At 37.9% G+C, this 19,974-nt stretch overlaps 1 protein-coding gene across 6 annotated transcripts in view; it reads left to right on the top strand.

Annotated features, from left to right (window-relative positions):
- Window positions 1–19,974, top strand: part of PRDM5 (PR/SET domain 5) — a 224,299-nt gene that overhangs the window by 60,453 nt on the left and 143,872 nt on the right. For all 6 annotated transcript variants that reach the window (XR_005238255.2, XR_005238256.2, XM_037991424.2 and 3 more), the window contains exon 3: window positions 12,268–12,390. Coding sequence is in view for 4 of the 6 variants with exons in the window: in XM_037991424.2 (XP_037847352.1) it covers window positions 12,268–12,390 (123 nt within the window). In the remaining 2 variants the exon portion in view is untranslated. The remainder of the gene's footprint in view (window positions 1–12,267; window positions 12,391–19,974) is intronic.

The raw sequence follows: 19,974 nt of genomic DNA, 5'->3' as shown, positions 1-19,974 counted from the left end.
ATGACTATGACCGTGTCACCAATATGTCGGGATTGAAGAAAGCGTTTGATGAGTAGAGTGACTCCGTGGGGTATAGAGCAACTGGTGGTAACCCAGTCACTTAAAAGCTTGGTTGGGAATGAGATGTCAGATTGTCCTACAGGAGAACAAATCACAAATGCAGTTTTAGGATTTTGTGATGCTAGAGTTGGAGCAGGATTGATTTCAAGGCTGACTCAGCAATGGCAAGGACTGAATAATCTCAGTGTCTGTCTGTGTTCTTCTTAAACAGGCCATGTGTTTTTCTCAGAGTGAGGAGATTTGAGAGTGATTATTAAATGCCCTGAGTGGTGGAGTCCTTGGACCCAGACAGACCATTAAGCCCCATATCTCTGGAAAAGACAACATTCCTGAAGAATTCCTCCCCACTTGGAGTTTCCCAGATTCCTTTCTTGAAAAGTTCCTGTGCAGCTCTCATTTTCAGTTCCTTTGGTCCAGGCACTTAATGCTGTAAGAAAATCACGTCAAGGGAAGAAGCCCCAGTTTTCTTTGTAGAAAACATCGTCTGCTGCAATATTTGGGTTCTAGATTTGGATGGCATTCCTTGCCAGATCTTTTATTGCCAGAGCAGTTATTGATGTGAGACACAGCTGTGTCTGTAGCAGGGAGATATTGCTATGTCAGTGATCCTGCCTTCTGGCAGCATGAGCCTTTTGGCAAAATTCTCAAAAATGACCTATAGCAAGAGAGAAGTGTGTACAACATGGGTGTACGGGCTCTTCTGAGTTGGTCCTTCTGTTCCCATTTGATTGTTAGGACATAAGAGCTTTAGTCAGGTTCTGAGTGAGGAAACAAAATCTTTTAGGAACAAGTAGAGATCAATTTCTTATTTTTATGAATAAAAGTTTTACTTTTAGAGAATAATTTTTCTGAACGCTCCTTAACTTAAAGGATTTTCTGTAAATCACCCTTTCTGATACTGATCCACTGTAGGATGACACTGCTAGGAGATGGAGAGTTGGGAATCCTCCGCCAACCTATCTGATGGCTGGAAGTGTGGAAAGAGGATTTGGAAAGGATTTTCTGTGTTCCTCTTTGATTGCATGTAACATCAATATTTCTTAATTTTGTGTTTTTATTCTTTTCTTTAGTTATGTTAAGTTTGCCTGTCCTGATTTCACCTGCCTTGGATTAAAATTGTCTAGAATATTGGTCTGTCTGATTTTTAATCTTTGATACTGTGCTTTTTAGGTATCAGATATTAACTTTATGTTCAAGGCCTGTAAATCAGTACTTCTTATCCTTCTCTCCTTATCTCCTAAGATGTAAATTAAAAAATTGATACATTTATTGTCATAATGTATTTAGTTCTTTCACCTTTCACAGAACTTTCCCTCCACACACAATTCATCCTGCACATTAGGGTTGTTGGTCACCCATCATCTATTCCCCTTCATCTTTCGCAGTTGAGTCGAGATATTGGCAGAGTTTCCACCCTTCCTCCATGCAGCAGTGTATTATTACTGAGAAGCTAACGCCCTACAGGGGTGGCCCCAGATTAGCCTTAGCCGTTGAAATTTCTGTTAGCTGGAGGCCAGAATATCCTAATTTATATAGTCACCATTTATTTCCCGTTATTGCTTTGATTTTGCTGCTCCAGCCACAAAATTTGAGTCCTGTCATCCTGACTAACTGCATCTTCCTAGCCAGATTTACTTCTATCGTTCATTATGTCTCCTCCACACTAAATGATTAAGTTACTTTACCATTCTTTCATTGTTATAATTTTCTCTACAGTGGATTCACCTGTTTGCAAAACTTAGATTCTGAAGCCAATTTATAAGGCAATAATTTCTTACAATTACTCCTGATTATTCTTCCTTATTTGATCACTAGATGGAGTTGCTTTGTTTTTGGCCATGAAAGGGAAAGGTCTTTATTATTTCAATTTATTTTTTTTCTTTGCTTTTTCTCATTTTTTTAATGCTTTGGTTGAATTGGTATAGTTTAATTTCTGTAAGTTAAATATTTGTATGATAAAACTTTGTTAATCTTGAAATGACCCTCTGCCTCTCCTGTTTGCAAATTTGTATCCCATTTTCAGCACATGGAACTAAGTTCACCTTGTATGTTGAAGGTTCCCAACACTGCCCCAACATTTGATTTTGTAGAAGGACTCACAGGACTCAGCCCATTGTTGTACTCGTGACTAAGGTTTCTTCTAGGACATAGTAGCTGTGTACAGCCCTATCATAAGGGAAAAGACACAGGCAGAGTCTGGAGGAACCTGTGTGCAGTTTTCCTTATGCTCTCTCCCTCCTGTGAAGGATCACACAGAGCAAATATATATATATACATATATGTGTGTGTGTGTGTGTGTGTATGTGTGTGTGTGTATATATAAAATTATTTATTTATTTTTTTAGACAGAGTCTTGCTCTGTCACCCAGGCTGGAGTGTAATGGCCTAATCTCGGCTCACTGCAGCCTCCACTTCCTGGGTTCAAGCAATTCTCATGCCTCAGCCTCCCAAGTAGCCAGTTTATAGGTGTGTTCTACCTATAAACAGCTAATTTTTATAATTTTAGTAGAGACAGGGTTTTGCCATGTTGTGCAGGCTGGTCTCTAACTCCTGGGCTCAAGCAATTCACCCTCCTTGGCCTTCCAAAGTGCAGAGATTACAGGCGTGAGCTCCCGCATTTGGCCAGAGCGTACTCTTTGCCCACAAATAAAAACGCAGCCACACGTGTGTGATGTTTCTGTACAAGGAAGCCCATTAAACGTTCAATGCCCAAGATTTTTATTAGAAACTCATAGGCACCTTCTCCCTAGGATATACCAAAATTCCAGACTTCCAGAAGGAAGACAGGTGTTCAACATAACCCATATTGTTTACGCACGTAGTCTAGGCACAGTAAAACACCCTGATATGTTAAGTATTGACAGGGAACACTCTAAGGGCCAAGTTCCCCCATGCCCACCAAAGGCCAAACTTGCAGGCAGGACTTTTTGGCAGTCTTAGGTCTGCTAGGTTTGTTCTAGAGGCATACCTCTCTATTGGAAGCTTTTCATAATGCACCTCTTCTCTGCTGTAACTCTTACTTTTCATCTTGGTCCATCTTCAGGACCTGGCTCTGTATGTTACTTTACACCCATCTGTACCAATTCATTTTGGAAATGAATGCAGTTCATATGTATGTCCCTTATGGTAATCAGTACATTGCTTTGTGAGCTTTGTAAACATTGTGTTTTCTGCTTCCTCATACTGAAGGTATAAATTGAGTAAAGGAACTGTGTTCAAAAATGTCATCTGTGACCTTTCATAGCACATTTGAAAATAACAAATAAAGAAATGTATAGTAAATGTTGTTCAGTAAATGTTTACTGACAAAGGATGTTACTTTTTAGAATTTTTCAGCACAGAACTATGATTGCTGGATGATTGTGAGAATTACCTTAGTAACTGGGAAGTATTTGGTTGCCTTAAGTTCATTCTTACGCTAAGATCATTGATTGGTTTCTCTGTCAAGTTATGTACATTTTGAGGAGAATACTGTTAGATTTAAATGGTTTGGGTGGATTCAATTTTAATAGCTTTAGAAAACTATGCAGTTAGGAGAGGAATTTGGGTTAGAAGATCAAGATCAAAGGAAAAGTCGATTAAAAAAACTTTTTTCTCCCTGTGGACTACATGATGTTCTTTTCTTATTTAGAGTTTCTGTAACCTTTGCACAGAAGTTTTTAGATACAAAGCATCTTCTCCTTTTTTTTTTTTTCTTTATTCTTTTTTCTTTTTTTTTGAGACGGAGTCTTGCTCTGTTGCCTAGGCTGGAGTGCAGTGGCACGATCTTGACTCACTGCTACTTTTGCCTCCCGGGTTCAAGTGATTCTCCTACTTCAGCCTCCTAAGTAGCTGGGACTACAGGCATGTTCCACCATGCCTGGCCAATTTTTATATTTTTAATAGAGACGGGGTTTCACCATGTTGGCCAAGCTGGTCTCAAACTCCTGACCTCAAGTGATCTGCCCGCCTTGGCCTCCCAAAGTGCTAGGATTAGAGGTGTGAGCCACCACGCCCAGCCCAAAGGATCTTTTTATAAAAACACCATCAAGACTGTGATCTCTGGATCTTGGATATTGCCATTGCTTTATATGTGACCACCAACTCTTTAAAATAATTTCATGTTTTATGATTAGAATTTTGCTACCAAAATAGCTTATTATTATTTAATACATTTTGTAAACTCTTTTAATATGCTATAGGGAAAATTCTCCAAAAGATGACTACAGTCTGGTCATGATAGCTCATGCCTGTAATCCCAGCACTTTGGGAGGCTGAGGCTGGCAAATCACTTGAGGTCAGGAGTTCAAGACTATTCTGGCCAAAATGGCGAAACCCCATCTTTGCTAAAAATACAAAAATTAGCCAGGTGAAGTGGTACACATCTGTAATCCCAGCTACTCAGGAGGCTGAGGCTGGAGAATTGCTTGAATCCAGGAGGCAGATATTGCACTGAGCTGAGGTTATGCCTCTGCACTCCAGCCTGGGCCACAGAGCGAGATTCCATGTGAACAACAACAACAAAAAGATAACTGATGACTGTAAGGCTAGAAGTCTATGCAGGTCTGAAATCTATATTAAAAATTGGGCAACACTAAGGCTTCATAAAACTTTAACAGGATTTAAAGTCTTATGAGTCATTGCTGAGGGATCTGATGGATGCTGCCAAACTGTCAGAAGACATGGTGGCCTTATTATGGTTTTCTAATACCTTGGTGAAATAACACTTTTTGCTTATGGAAGTCACTTGCTTTACAATATTGACAAAATAAAAAGTAAACAAATAAGCCACTAAGTAGCTAAGAGAAATGCTGTAACATTCGTGCATAAAACCCTGCATGTTTTACAGAAAACCCCTAAAACAATGGGTACAATAAGCTAATGTCAGTTAAACTCAACTTTATTCTTTTTTTTTTTTTTCCCCCAAGAAGGGAGAAAGTGGTCACTGTTGTATTCTTCATGTGATAAAAAAGCTTGTCTGTCCAAAAATGCCATTGAAATCTGAGGAGCTGAGCAAGTTCATAAAACTATAGAAAAGGACAGTTTCTATGTTGTTAAGGCACTTTCATAAATTTGCTGTGGAAAAGATGATGTGGTTTTCAGTATGTCTTTCATTTTATGTCACGTGTTTAGTTTTTTTAAAAAATTAGCCCAATTTAAAAAGTACTTTGAAAGGCAAAGACATGGAGTGCTTTAAAATATTTTACATTAAATCTCTCATAAAATATTTTTGAACATTTAAAGGAAATAAAGGCAATGAGAGTTAAAGAAAAGACACATTGCGTGAGCTTTTAGTTAATAAAATATTTATTGAGACTGTATCAAATGACAGGCTTCCTTCTCTGAGTGGTCAGCTGTCCAGGTATAGGATTTGCTTAGCTACAGAAACCTGACCAAGTTCTTCGGTTACACTTGTCTTTGTGTCTTTGACAGTATCATGAGACCTTCCTTAATATGGATTGTTTATAAAGGCAATCTCAGCTAAATGTCAGATGTGGCAACCAAAAATTGCTTTTGTGATTTTTAAGCTGCTTCAATAGAAAGAATGCCCAGGTCAGAGGTCATAATCGTCCTTTCCAGGCTGGATTCTGTCCCGTGTTAGGAGGGTTTTGACAAGTTTGTGTGCACCCATGAGGATAGCCAGGACAGTGACAGAACTGAAAACCATGTCCGATAAGGAAGGAGTTATTTGTTTTGTGGAAGAGAAACATGGAGAAGGAGGGATTCTCACCTTCAGAAATTTGAAGGGCTATACATGGAAGAGAAATTAAAACTCCTTGAGAGGGCAGAGCTGCAGTTACTGGCTGTGGGTCACAGAGCAAGGTGTTTCAGTTTGGCATAAGTAAGTGTGTCAGTACAGCTAAAATGACATCTGGGTTTGCTACTACCTTATAATATTCAATGAGAGGCTATTTGAATATGTATTTGGATTTGAAGAGTAGTGTTAAGATATCCTTCATGGGAGGCCGAGACGGGCGGATCACGACGTCAGGAGATCGAGACCATCCTGGCTAACACGGTGAAACCCCGTCTCTACTAAAAAAAAAACATACAAAAAACTAGCCGGGCGAGGTGGTGGGCGCCTGTAGTCCCAGCTACTCGGGAGGCTGAGGCAGGAGAATGGCATAAACCTGGGAGGCGGAGCTTGCAGTGAGCTGAGATCCAGCCACTGCACTCCAGCCTGGGCGACAGAGCGAGACTCCGTCTCAAAAAAAAAAAAAAAAAAAAAAAAAGATATCCTTCATGTTTGTTCCTTGAAAAAGCTGACATGACTGGGTGTGGTCACTCAGGCCTGTAATCCCAGCACTTTGGGAGGTCAGGGCAGGAGGATTGCTTAAGCCCAAGAATTCGAGACCAGCCTCAGCAATATAGGGAGACCCTGTCTTTATGAAAAATAAAATAAAATATTAGCCGGGCAAGGTGACATGCACCTGTAGTCCCAGTCGCAGCTATGTGGGAGGTTAACATGGGAGAACCATTTTTTGAGCCCGGGAGGTTGAGGCTGCAGTGAGTCATGATGGCGCCGTGCCACTGCCCTCTAGCCTGGGCAACAGAGATGCTGTTTGTAAAAAAAAAAAAAAAAAAAGTTGACATGTTATATATGTCCCAGCTGTGTCATTGAAAGCAGAATGTTTATATTGAAGGTGTCTATAGCCACTGTGGGCCCAGTTTCCTCATTTTACTAATACCTTATGTTTGCAACAATAGACATTGATTAATATAAAGAACTGTCAAGTATCTTATTTCATTTGATGCTCTCACAGGTTCTGTGAATGCGCAGGGCACGGACTGTTATCCCTATTTTAGAGGTCAAGTGATCATAGCTTAGTTCAGTCAGAGGAAACCACTCACCCAAAGTGATGTAGTCAGAGCCTTGGATGACATCTAGGTTTTTGATTCCTAGTTCAGCATCTTTACCACTCCAGAATGGTTTTCTTCCACTTGAAATCTAAATATTTGTCACAAAAAGTGACTTTATTTTTCTCATCAGTCCTTTTATATTAACTTCGTATGTGTTATATGATGGATGTTAAAGAAACAGGGATCTGTAAAAGTCTGTATTTCCTTTCCATCTGCTTTCGCATATGAAGGCAGGGGAATCCATGGGTTAGGATTATCAGATAGCAATGAGCAGGTGGGAGGCAGAGGGAGGGAAGGTAGAAGGGAGTTATCAGTAGATAAGCTACAATGATGTGTGTGTGTGTGTGTGTGTGTGTGTGTGCGCGCATGTGTGTTCATGAGCACACAAGCAAGTAGTAATTTCAGAGAGAATCCTTTGAACAATTGGCCGGGGAGATCCCATGCCCTTTTCTTGGAAACTATAAATCACTACCGTTTCCTAGCTATGATCGCTGCTGATTTCTGAAAGCGTGTCTCCCTTCGGTTTAAATCTGACAACAATGTGCCGTCAGAATTGATTACTTGAGCACACTTGCTTTTTTGTGCTCCTAAAGATATCCTGAAGTCTGGATAATTAAACACTGAAGGCAAGGCCTATGGCCTTACTTAGGTAAAAACAATTGCAGAAAGAATGTGTGTAATTTAAATACAAAAATGTGATGGCATTTTAAACTCTAAAGACATCCATACTCTAAATTTTAGTGCTTAAAACTACCTTCTTTGAAGAGCCTTGTTGAAAGACAGAAAGGTAAATATGTTTTATTAAATAAATAAATAAATACTGTAGCATAGCGTATTGTAATTTCTCATTAAGGATATTATTGCTGTCTTTTTTGGAACTGACTGTATTTGCTGCCATTAAATTTTACCATACGTTAAATCAAATTTTATCTATCAGTTACATTTTGCCACTTCTAGGGGGTAAATCTGGCTGACTGGCTTTGCTCTTGGAGCCTTGATGGAATGTACATAGTTAGTGAAAAATTCCTCAGGCATTTAAATTATTGAAGGAAATAGTAGAGTAAGCAACACTGTAGACTCTTCTTTGAAAATTAACCATCCAAATAATAATTGAGCTTCTCTGTCTATAGTTGACCCAGTTTAACAAATAAAATATTTAAGTTTAGGGAAAGAAGATTTGTATCTCTCTCCCTACTCTCTGTTTCCACTTTCTTCTTTCATTTAAACATTAGGGTTTTCTCTAATCGAGCTGAGATTTTTTGTGGTTTCCTCTGTCTTTTTCCGGGTGGGAAGACAAAATCAAGTATGACATATTCAATGTTGTGAACTTTTAGTCTGAAAAAGGGTACAGATACACAGTAGCAATGACCAGCACATTCTTTCTCTCAGATACTTGAAAAGTGATGGCAGTAGCATTTAACAGAGGCTAAACCCTGCCAAGTTCCCATAAGAGAATAATTTCATTAAATGTGAAGTGGCAAAGTCATAGAGATGTGAACAATTACATTGAAGTATGAAAGTTTTCATTTTCACATGAGAGTATCTTTCTCTTTCCTACTTTATTTTATTTTGAGAGATGGAGTCTTGCTCTGTCTTCCAGGCTGGAGTGCAGTGGCGCGATCTCAGCTCACAGCAACTTCTGCCCCCCGGGTTCAAGTGATTCTCCTGCTTCAGCTTCCCAAGTAGCTGGGACTATAGGTGTGTGCCACCACACCAGCTAATTTTTGTATTTTTTAGTAGAGATGGGGTTTCACTATATATTGGCCAGGCTGGTCTCAAACTCCTGACCTCAGGTGATCTGCCCGCCTCAGCCTCCCGAAGTGCTGGGATTACAGGTGTGATAACTGACGTGTTTCCTACTTTAGCTAACTTTTTTGTGTAACTATTGTGGGAAGCCTGTGCCAATCAAACAGGTTTTGGAACTGAGATGGTTTTTACTACACGGTGAGACTGTCGAGTTCATCATTGGCCCCAGGTATGCAGAAAATGATCGTAAGTCGGATAGTAACCAAACACACTTCATTTTCAAGAAAATTCAGGTAAAAGAAGATGATATTTGGAAGACTAAGTTTTGACAGTAACATAATATACTTTGGCAGCAAAAGTTAGTGAGATGCTGGAACATGGTACTAGGAGGAATTTTCTATCTTTTTTATTCCTTAGATTTAAAAAATGTTCAATTTATTACCTCAGGGTTCAGTATCAAATTAAAATAGACAAATGGAGACTTTAATAATAGCCAGTTGTCTGGAGTTGTTTTGATTTGGTGTCTCTGGGAAGAGGAAAGATGGATTAGATTACTTTTGGATGTCTCTTTCAGATGATATGTCAGCAAGGTGAACGCTGTGGTTAGGGTAGTGAGATAAAAGGCGTGTGCACAGGTAATCTACCAGCTTTGGTGGAGTGTTGAAGATTAGACTGGTGGAATGAGGAAATGGCCAGCCACTTGAAAGCTGGAGAAAACAGGTGGGCTCCAGAGAGTAAAGACTCTCTAAGAACTTAAAAGTTGTTTGGGTAAGCATATTTGGAGTAAAATGGGCAGTGATTCTGTTAATGAACAAAGAAAGTTATTTCAAATGTGAATATATAGGTAATGTAGTCTGTTGCTGGCTGTGATAGTGTTGTTCTGAGAATAAAGGTAAATCAGCACATAAATTTGTGTGTATTAAAAGTGATACATTTCAGAATAATTTTAGTATAAAATCAAATTATGTATTTCCTTTAAGATGGAATATTGCATGAGAAAGTAATAGGCAGGAAGTACATATGTCTAATGGACTGAAAAGGAAAATAAATTGCTAATACTGAATAATTGAACATAGTTGGGGCCAAAGGGCCTGGGAAAAAGCTGAAGTACACAAAGAAAAAACAATGCCCCTGGTAAAAACTCAAATGTTCTTACTATAATAAGTCACAGAGAAATATTTCTTCTGTTTTGTATCTTTGAAGAAAGAATTCCAAATGTTAAACACATCTGGTGTATATTGTGCTTACTACTGAGTGACAAATGTGTGATTAAGAAGGGCCGTAAACTAATTTCTGTAAGTAGTGCTGTCCTCTCAAACTGAGATATGCCCTGGGCAAACCCATTTGTGTTTCACTACATAAAGTTAGTTGGGTTGTGTGGATTTCAGTATCAGTTATAGATTTTCAATTTCAATTTTTCTGAGAAAATTTTTCTTTCAAGTATCAGGTGGCATTGCGTTAATTTAGCTGTTTGTCAATATAAACAGTTTTGGTGCTATTGCTGTAAGGGTACGTGAAAGGAAGGACTTTATATCCAAAATATTTAAAATTATTTGTTTACTCTGCCAAAAAAATGTGAACTGACATGCCCATTGAGGCAGAGTTGTAGAGTGTACATTCTCTTTACCATATCAGTGTTCTAGACATTTTTGGAATTTCCCAGTGGGCAGTGAGTGTTCTGAGCTAAAGGGTAAGTAGGGAGGCAGGACAATTATGAGGCACCTTCCAAAGCAGATCTTTTCAGTGAGAGTTTGTTATTTAGTAAGAAGTATTACAAATTCCCATACCTTCACATATAAGCATCTTAAGTATATAAATATGAGGTACTTATAGTCCTAAATTGCTCTTTTAGAAATTATAATATGAAAAATTAAGTTCTTGCTTCCCAGTGATGGTCTGGCATTAATTATTGAGGATCCTTGGGCATTTAAGAAAACAGGAATTGTCTGAGAAACATGGCAGTATGTCAGATAATAGGAACAGGCAAACTGTATTCTTTCCTGGGTATTTATATATTAGAATCTTGAAATATCAGTTTTTGCAGTGCATGTAACAGATGTATTTAAAATGTTTTTTGGGTAAAAATAACTGTACCTACCCAAAGTAACTGTCTAGATGACTTCCTGGTCTGTTGGTCCCCACATGATCTGGTGTCTGCCACTCTGTTAGATTGCAACACCCACCACTTTCTCAGTTGCTCCTTCTGTTCCAGCCTCATAACATTTTTACTGTTCTTTGAAAGCACCTAATTCATTTCCAAACCCAAGGCCTTTCTCCTTGCCTTTCACTTGCTGTACCCTCTGCTTGGGAGCAGTCTTCCCCTAGCCCTCTACTGGTCTGTTCCCTCCCTTTAGAACTCTTAAGGTCCTCTCATCAAAGGGCTTTCCCTGATCGCCTCATCGAAAAGAGCCCTTCTCTTAGTACTCTGTTTTCTCCTGCTCTGTTTTAGTTGTCATCGTAGTGCTCATCTTTACATGAAATTATATTCTATGTTTGTTTACTTTGAAGTGCTGTGTGGTCTGGGGCTTTGTCTTGTTCACTGAAAGATTCTTGATGCCTTCAGCCATTAACGACCTAATAATTATTTGTTGAATGAACAAATGATTGTCCAGATGTGTCATGAAAATACATACCTTATGGGACTGGTTGTCTTTTATTTTATAAAATAAAATTTTGGAAATCTAGAATTCTTATCAAGTCTGCCAAGGTGAATTTGTAACCTTCATGTTTGTGTTACTTGGTGTTGGAGATACGGAGTGCTCATCACTCACTCCTCTCCTTTCTTTTCTGGATTCTAATGGAATAGAAACATGAAATGAGAGTTGAATGGTGGTTGGTATATAAGTTTTATAAAATGGGCAAGTCCCTAGCAACTGATAATGCAAGGGTTTTAGAGAAGCTAGATTTCAAGTAACTTGGATTCAGGAATGTCCAATGGGCTATCTGCTTTGGGAGTTACTCCCCTCCTCTCTCCAGTTGAATGTAGAGTAGGCCTAAGCAGCGAGAGCGTATGGTCTGAGACAAAAACCAGAGAGCCCACCGTCCTTCTCAGCAATCCGTGAGTGGGCCATGAAAGGATAAAATGGGACTGTTTCATTCATTCACTAGTAAAGAGCATGACATTTTGTCTTACTGGATGTCAGATTCCCACTGGCTAGATGAGCAGGTTCTCCTTTTATGGAGATGATTCAGTAAGCAAGTCCAGAGGGGAATTGAAATGATTGCTTCAGTTCCAACCCCTATCAATTGGGAAATAAGCAGTATGACCCTTCTCTTTGGAGAAAAGGGGAAGTTGCAATAATGATTATTCTCTGAACAATTGTGATTGCAATACATATACTTGAATGTACCTCTAAAGCGAAGTAATTTTGACCAGAAAACAGCTATCAACATAGGATGTTTCTGAGAGTTCACTGCAATTGTGAGTCATCTAGACATCTGCCAAATGAAATAGTAGGTTCTATTTGTACATGTGTTTAAGAGAAGAATGCATGCTATTCCAACTTCTATTTATCACCTATCAATGAAAAAGGTATAGACTTATGAAAAACGTAACCTTGATGTGTTTAAAGGCTAATATTCTGACTTCCATTGTAAACTCAGGAGCCTTTAATGTTTCAGGTTCGTGGGAGTAAGGGAGAAGTTTTGTACATTTTGGATGCTACCAACCCTCGGCACTCCAACTGGCTTCGCTTCGTTCATGAGGCACCATCTCAGGAGCAGAAGAACTTGGCTGCCATTCAGGTGAGCTTATTTGCTTCTTATTTGTACTGTGCACGGTAAAGGGGGATGAATGAATATATAACTGTACTCCCTGTTTTAAATTTATTTCCCAATGACCTCCTTTAAATAACAGTAACTAACTCATAAAAGCAGAGAAATCTCATCTAGTCAGCATATGTAGGAAAGGGCAAGCCTAGCTGTAAACTAACACCAGGGCACTTACTTTATGAGAATTCCTGAGGGAACGAATTACACAGTCTGATATTGTCCTTGGCAGATCTTGCTTTCAGGTACTTTTATTTCATTCAGTGAATATTTATTGATATTATTATTTGTTTGATAGTTTATTTTGTTCATAGTACTATACCCTGTGTTAGTGTTTGAGAAAGGCTTTATGGAGAAGGTTTACTTTGGGATATTCCCCATGACTAGGCTTTGAGCTTGTTGGAGGTGGTGTGGTAGTCAGGGTTTCCCAGAGAAACAGGTGTGGTGGCTCACATCAGGTTTTCCCAGAGAAACAGGTGCGGTGGCTCACGTCCGTGATCTCAGCATTTTGAGAGGCTAAGGTGGTAGGATCACTTGAGCCCAGGAGGTCAAAGCTGCAGTGAGCCATGAAGATGCTATTCCACTCCAAACTGCACAACAGAGCAAGACTATGGCTCCAGGAAAAAAGGATATATCCTTCTATATCCTTTTTTTAGTATAAAAAGATATATATACACACACACACGTATGTATGTATATGGTTGTGTGTGTGTATATGTATTTGTATATGTGTGTATATGTATATATATGTATATGTTTATATATGTATGTGTGTGTGTATATATATATAAAAAATAGAGGATTAGCTCACATGATTATAGGAGCTGGTAAGTTTAAAATCTGCATTGCTGATGTTCCAGTTTAAGTACAATGGCCAGAAGCTGCTGTAGAACCAGGAAGAGCTGATATCCCACTGGGAAACCCATCAGGCAAGAAGAGCCAGTGTTCCAGGTTGCAGGCTGTTAGGAGAATTCTCTCTTATTCTGGGGTAGGTCAGCCTTTTGTTCGATTCAGGACTCAGCATGATTGGATGAGGCCCACTCACATTATGGAGGGCAATATACTTTATTCAAGTCTCCTGATTTAAATGTTAATCTTTTCTGAAAACACCCTTACAGAAACACCCAGAATAATGTTTGATCAACTATCTGGGACCCTGTAGCCTAGTCAAGTTAACATATAAAATTAACCATCACTGGCGAGAACCATGTTTTATTGAATTCTATTTCCCTGTATCCTAGCATACTGCTGGACAAAACATTAGGTTTTGATACAAACTATGAGTTAAACTTAGGTGATCCCTCAGTGGAAATTAAGGCAAGAAGAGAAAATGATGCAGTTTTTAGAGCGGCCCTATATTTAAAACACATTGATCAGATGACCAAAAGTATAAGGAAACATTAAATTCTGGCAGATAATTGACTGATTACATGTGAAAGCTCATCTTTCTGGATCCTAAACTTCGGAAGAGGAAGTAAAGCTATGGTTAGCAAAAGTAAGAGGGGAAAGGAAAAGAATAAGACATGAACAGTATTTGAGAATCTACCATGTACACTGTTCAAGAAGCTTCATATACATGTGATCGTTTATTCATAGAAATTCTGATAGTTTGACAATTGGTTGACATTACACTGATTTCATTCAATTTTCAGTATCAAATCAACAGTAGCAAGAAGGAAAATGCACAGAATTAAGTTTTAAAGTAACTAGCAGTCATCTAGACTATTTAATTTCCTTATGTCATCTAACCAATTTTTTTTCAGTACAAATAAGTATTAGATAATCAATGTGATTACTGTCCCTTTTTGCATGGATACATGAGAGATGACTCTTACTAAACAGCTGAGGTAAGATGGAAAAATCGGATCCCTGGCAGCCAGAGATATTCAAGCTACATTTCCAATTATTCATGATGGTCATTGATCCAACCACAAGTTTGAACTGATCTGTTTTTTTTCTTTTTTAACATGTAGACATTATTTTTTTCCAAGTATTTTTATATTTTTTCATGGTTTTCTGAGGCAAACTCATCTCATGAGAACATCATTTATGTCAATATTTTAATTTACAGACTCAGTTTGTTTCTTTGTAAATGTTACTATTATCAAAATTACCTATAGAGCCAGGAATTTACCTTAAGCCAACCCATTGTTTTGGTAGGTTCTTCATCATTGTGATTGTGGAGAATATTGTTTATGCTAGATTGTTTTTCTTTTTAGGTATAAATAATGATTTTAAGCCTTCTCCAACTTCCTTCAGTTTGAGAAATGTCTCCCTATTGCTAATTATTTCTGTAGAATCAGTAGGTCTCTTTCTTTGCCTAAACTTACAAAGTGTTATGTGAGTTTCGTCTTATATTCCCTTAGGTAATACTTGCTTAGGAGTTCCCCTTAAATGAACATCTTACTTGTAATGATCCCTTTAGTTAATAGAAAACAATGTCGGTAAGTGTTTATACCTTGATCTTTCACCATTTACTCTGCTACTCTACTATGACCTATATGTTATCATGTTGTAGGCACTTTGCTCATTTTCAGTAATCACATTGTCTAAGACTTAGTTTTAATGTTCATTTAGTACATTCAATGCAGCACTTTCCTTCCTCTATATCAACTGTGTTTTTTCCTTGAAGGAAAATATAAATCGCAGAAGATGACAGGTACTCCAAGAAACTATTAATGACTTAACAAGGGGAGTGAGGGGGGATTAGAACAGGACTCATGTAACTGTAGACTCTCTGAAATTTCTCTCTTGAATTAGAATCTAAGTATGTTCAGAGGCCACTCTGAGAGGCTTTTGGTGCAGAGCAATGACCGTGGCTTTCATTTCTTTTAACACTATTTTGCACTTTCTTAATGGGGATGCAGTGCACTGCTACCATGTTTTTTGTCATAGATTACAATAGGGATCTTTGTTAGCTCGCTTGAGGTAACATCATTCTTATTTTGAACAGTAGCTGGAGTAGAGGATTGCTGAGGGTTCAAAATCACATCTGAGCTAAGGGCAGAGAGCATAATAGTTGGGTCACATGGCTGAAAGGGATGTCAGCCTTCTAATTGGTTGGAATGATCTCCTAAAGACTGCATTCCAGAAACATTGAGTTGGTGAGATCACGATGTTTCCTGCATGACATTATGAATCACTTGCATTGCAAATTGCATCTGAAATGTAGGGTATTCAGGAAATTTTTTATTTGAGCTGTGTATCCCAGGAGTGGAGTAAATGAGAAACATTTGTGACTATGTGGCTTGCTTGGTGGAAAACGTCAATACTTGGTCCAACTTTTTTGGACAAGGGATTATGAAGTTGAGGTCTGTTTTGGCAGACGATTGGAACTCCTTCTTGGAGATGTGATTATATTTCTAGTTTTGCAATTTATTTGATTTTGGAAAATTTGCTTTGGAAATGATGACTTAAGTATCTGTATTATCAAAGAAGGATCTAGTAAGCAAACCGTTCTTCCCACATGCACACTTTTCAGAATAGTCATTTAACTGTATGTTCAGACTTCTGAAAGGTTTCCAACTATGGCTAGAAAATTCTAAATGTGAAAGTTGTGGCTTAAAATGAACTAAAATGTCCTTAAGCTCCATAAAAAGCAGGCAATTCTTATTAAATGCTAATTTTGTTGCACTAAAGGAAAAAATGTATATGTAGCTTAAAAATGTTTTTGACCTAGTTAGTGTTTTGCAGGCTCTTAAAAATTTCTAATCTTTTGATAGAAAATGAATATTTTATGACACTTACAGTTGAAACTATTAATTATTTGAACATTTCAGAGATGGATTGCTACATCTCATATTCTTAAGCACGTATTTTCAGGCATGTCTTTCCTGGGACTGTTTGCCATACATTATCAATTTACATAAAAAGATAAAAACATTTGGGTCCTGGTTCTCTTCATGAAGGGTATCAGGATGTAAGGATGGTCTAAATGAGGTGAGAAGGCACTGGGTATTGAGACAAGATATTCTCACAGCTCTGCCCCAATTCTGCTGTCAGTTTAGAATCCTCATCCTCATTACCAGCAGTTATTTTGTCACAGATTATTGAACCTCCTTTCTCTGCCTTGCCTGAGGATGGATAGTCATAGGCAATTTTTCCTGGGGTCTTCTCTGGTGACATGTGAAATTTAAATATGACAGAACTGGAAAATCACATGTGGATCTCTAAAGAGAGAAGCAATTTTGTTTTTCAAGCACAGATAAGACATTCTCCATTATCACTAAGCTGCCAAGATCCATAGGAGTAACAAATAATGTTGATACAGAATTCAAATAGCAGCAGTACCAACTAAGCAACCAACAAAAATAAATACCCAAAGGATTTACTACTTATATGCAAAATTATGGTTTTTTTCCAGTTCTCTATCTTTCCTATTTCTGTTTTTTCATACCAGATTTATACAGATGGCATTTTTACAATTTTTTTTGAATCTGTCACAAAATGGTGAAGTGTAACTGTCTAGTGATTTTCTTCAATGATAGCATAAAAATAACGCTTACATAACTTACAGATCTATCTTTTAATAGGTTGTCTTCCAGTAAGGTATGTATTTGTATTTTATTAGCATAAAAATTTAAACTAAAGTAAAAATGCAAGCAATTGGTCCCGTGAGGTTATAAATACCTACTCTACTTTAGTCTTATGTGGGGCAATTTTATTACTTATCAATATTATTTTCATTAAGTTTGTAGTTTATTGACAGGGAAAATATGTATTTATAGGAATATTCTTAAGTTATAAATAGTGGTAAAGTTGAAATCTGTGTTGAACCTTAAAATGATGATGATGGCAGCTAACACTAAATGCTTACTGCATGCCAGTAAGCAGTTATTCATTTATTAATGTATTTATTAACTATTTGCTGTGACTGTATGAGAAAGATATTATTATATAATTTTCATCTTCCTTTGTCAGATAAGGATACTGACCCACAAGAGCATCTAAGTAACTAAGTACTAAGCATCTAAGTAACTTGCTTGAGATCACACAGTGAGTGAGTGGCTGAGTTGGATTTGAATCATTGTCCACTCTTTTAACCCCTGCTTTCTAATACCTTAGAGTTGAGATACTTTTAAAAATGTAAATTCAGATCTTAAAAAACTTTCATGTTTCTGAATTTGGTATTAGATATTTTTGAAACTGCTGAAAATTTTCAAACCAGGTTAATTTTAGAATATGTATTTTGAGTTATTTATATTATGTATTCCTTGATTTTTTTTTTTTTTATGTTCTCAAACTGTCCTTAATTCATTGTGAAGCATTGCACCTGCTTCTTCTTCATATACAGGTCATGCCTAGGCAACATCTATTCTTGTCTCTTTTTCCTTTTGTCTCCTTTTGCCTCATTTTAGCTTATCATAATAATACACTGTAGTAAAATTTCAGAATCAGAGTCTGTCAGGTTGGGTGTAGGGGAAATTTGTAATTAGGTGGGACTTTCTGTGCCTCTCATCCTAGGAGCCATAGAGGAAGTTTCCTTTTCTACTTCTATTGAAGACCAACCCTGCTTCCCAGTATCCATGTCCCACCCAGCAGTAAAACAGAATCTTTTATAACCTAATCTTTGACTAATATGAAGATTCTGCTGGTCACTTTTATTAGAATATGACTTTTGAGTTACTTTTCAGAATGACTTTCATCTAGTCTGTCTTATCTGTATGTATTTATGATTGTAGTAGTTATCCATTGCTATGTAACAAATTTATCCCAAATTTTAACAACTTAAAATAACGAACATGCATTATGATTTTATACAGTTTGTAAGGATCAGGAATTTAGGAGCAACTTATTAAGTGGTTCTGGGGTTCTGGTTCAAGGACTTTCATGAGGTTGCTGTCAAGTGGTCAGCCAGGGAAAACTTGACTGAAGTCTCTGAAGACTTGATTAGGGCTGGAGATTCTGTGTCGAGGGTCTCTCACATGGCAGGAGGCTTCAGTTCTTTACCACATGGGCTCTCCTGGGGTTGCTCAGGACTTGACAGCCTGCTTCTCCCAGAAAAGGTGATGAGAAAGAGTGAGAGCAAAAGTGAGTGAGAGAGAGAGAGAGAAAGAGAGAAAAGGGGGGAGCTGCAACCGTTTATAACCTAATCTTGGAAATAACATTCCATAGCATCACTTCTATTGAATACTATTAGTCACACAGGCCAACCTTGGCACAGTGCAGGAAAGGACTACACGATGGTCTGGATAGCAGGAGTTGAGATATCCTAGGGGTTGAGACATCCATCTTCAAGCTACAGCGGTGATCAGTGGGGAGAATTTGCTTTATGTATGGATGGAATAAGGTTAGCGTAAATGGAAAAGGCAAACACTGGATACAGAATCAGAAGGAATACAGAACCCAACCTGGTTTGGATAATAGTAAGAAAGGCAGTTTCAAGCAGTAGAAAGAGCATGAGCTTTGTTGTCTAAAGGACTTGAAGTAGATCCCTGGCTCTGACTTTTGCTGGCTGAGCAAGTTACTTAACTCATTCATTCAACCCGTAGCTATGGAGCATCTGCTATGTGCCAGGCCCAAGGCCGGGCACTGGAGATACTATGACTGAAGAGATGATCTAACTCTTGACTTCATAGCAGTAAAAATAACCTTTAAAACTGCTCTTATTCATGAGTTGATTGTAATAATGCTTACTTCATTGTATTTTTGTGAGGACTACATTAAATGAGATAACATATGCAAAACACTTAGCTTCTACACACCTGGGGATGCTCTGGGTTTCATTCCAGTTCACTCCAAGAAAGTGAATATCTCAGTAAAACAGCATACCATCTTTGGTTTCACAGGGCACGTAAAGGTTGTATTTACACTATACCATTGTCTATTAAGTGTGCAGTAGCGTTATGTCTAAAAAATATACATATCTTTAAAGAATACTTTATTGCTGAAATGTGTTAATGATTATCTGAGCCTTTAGTGAGTTAGAATCTTTTTGCTGGTGAAGTGTCTTACCCTGATGTTGATGGCTGCTGATTGATCAGGGTGGTGGTTGCTGAAGGCTAGGGTGGCTATGGTAATTTCTTAAATAAGACAACAATGAAGTTTGCTGCATCAATTGACTCTTCCTTTCACAAAAGGTATCTATGTAGCATGCTTTGCTTTTTGATAGCATTTTATCCACAGTAGAACTTTAAAAATTGGAGTCAGTCTTCTCAAACCCTGCTGTTGCTTTATCAGATAAGTTTATGTCATATTTGAAATTCTTTGCTGTCATTTCAACAATGTTGATAGCATCTTCACCAGGAGTAGATTCCATCTAAGGCAACTACGTTCTTTGTTCATCTGTAAGAAGCAACTCCTCATATATATAAGTTTTATCTTGAGATTACAGCAATTTAGTCACATCTTCTGGCCCCACTTCTAAGTCTAGTTAGTTCTCTTGGTATTTCCATCACATCTGCAGTTACCTCTCCTGAAGTTTTGAACACCTCAAAGTCATCCATGAGGGTTGGAATCGACTTCTAAACTTCCGTTTATGTTGATATTTTGCTCTTATCTAATGAATCACACATGTTCTTAATGGCATTTAGAATGTTGATCCTTTCCAGAAGGTTTTCA

The sequence above is a fragment of the Chlorocebus sabaeus genome, chromosome 7 (assembly GCF_047675955.1).
Source record: "Chlorocebus sabaeus isolate Y175 chromosome 7, mChlSab1.0.hap1, whole genome shotgun sequence".
Lineage (NCBI taxonomy): Eukaryota > Metazoa > Chordata > Mammalia > Primates > Cercopithecidae > Chlorocebus > Chlorocebus sabaeus.
The sequence above is the reverse complement of the archived record's forward strand: the minus strand, read 5'-3'. Positions and strand labels throughout refer to the sequence as shown.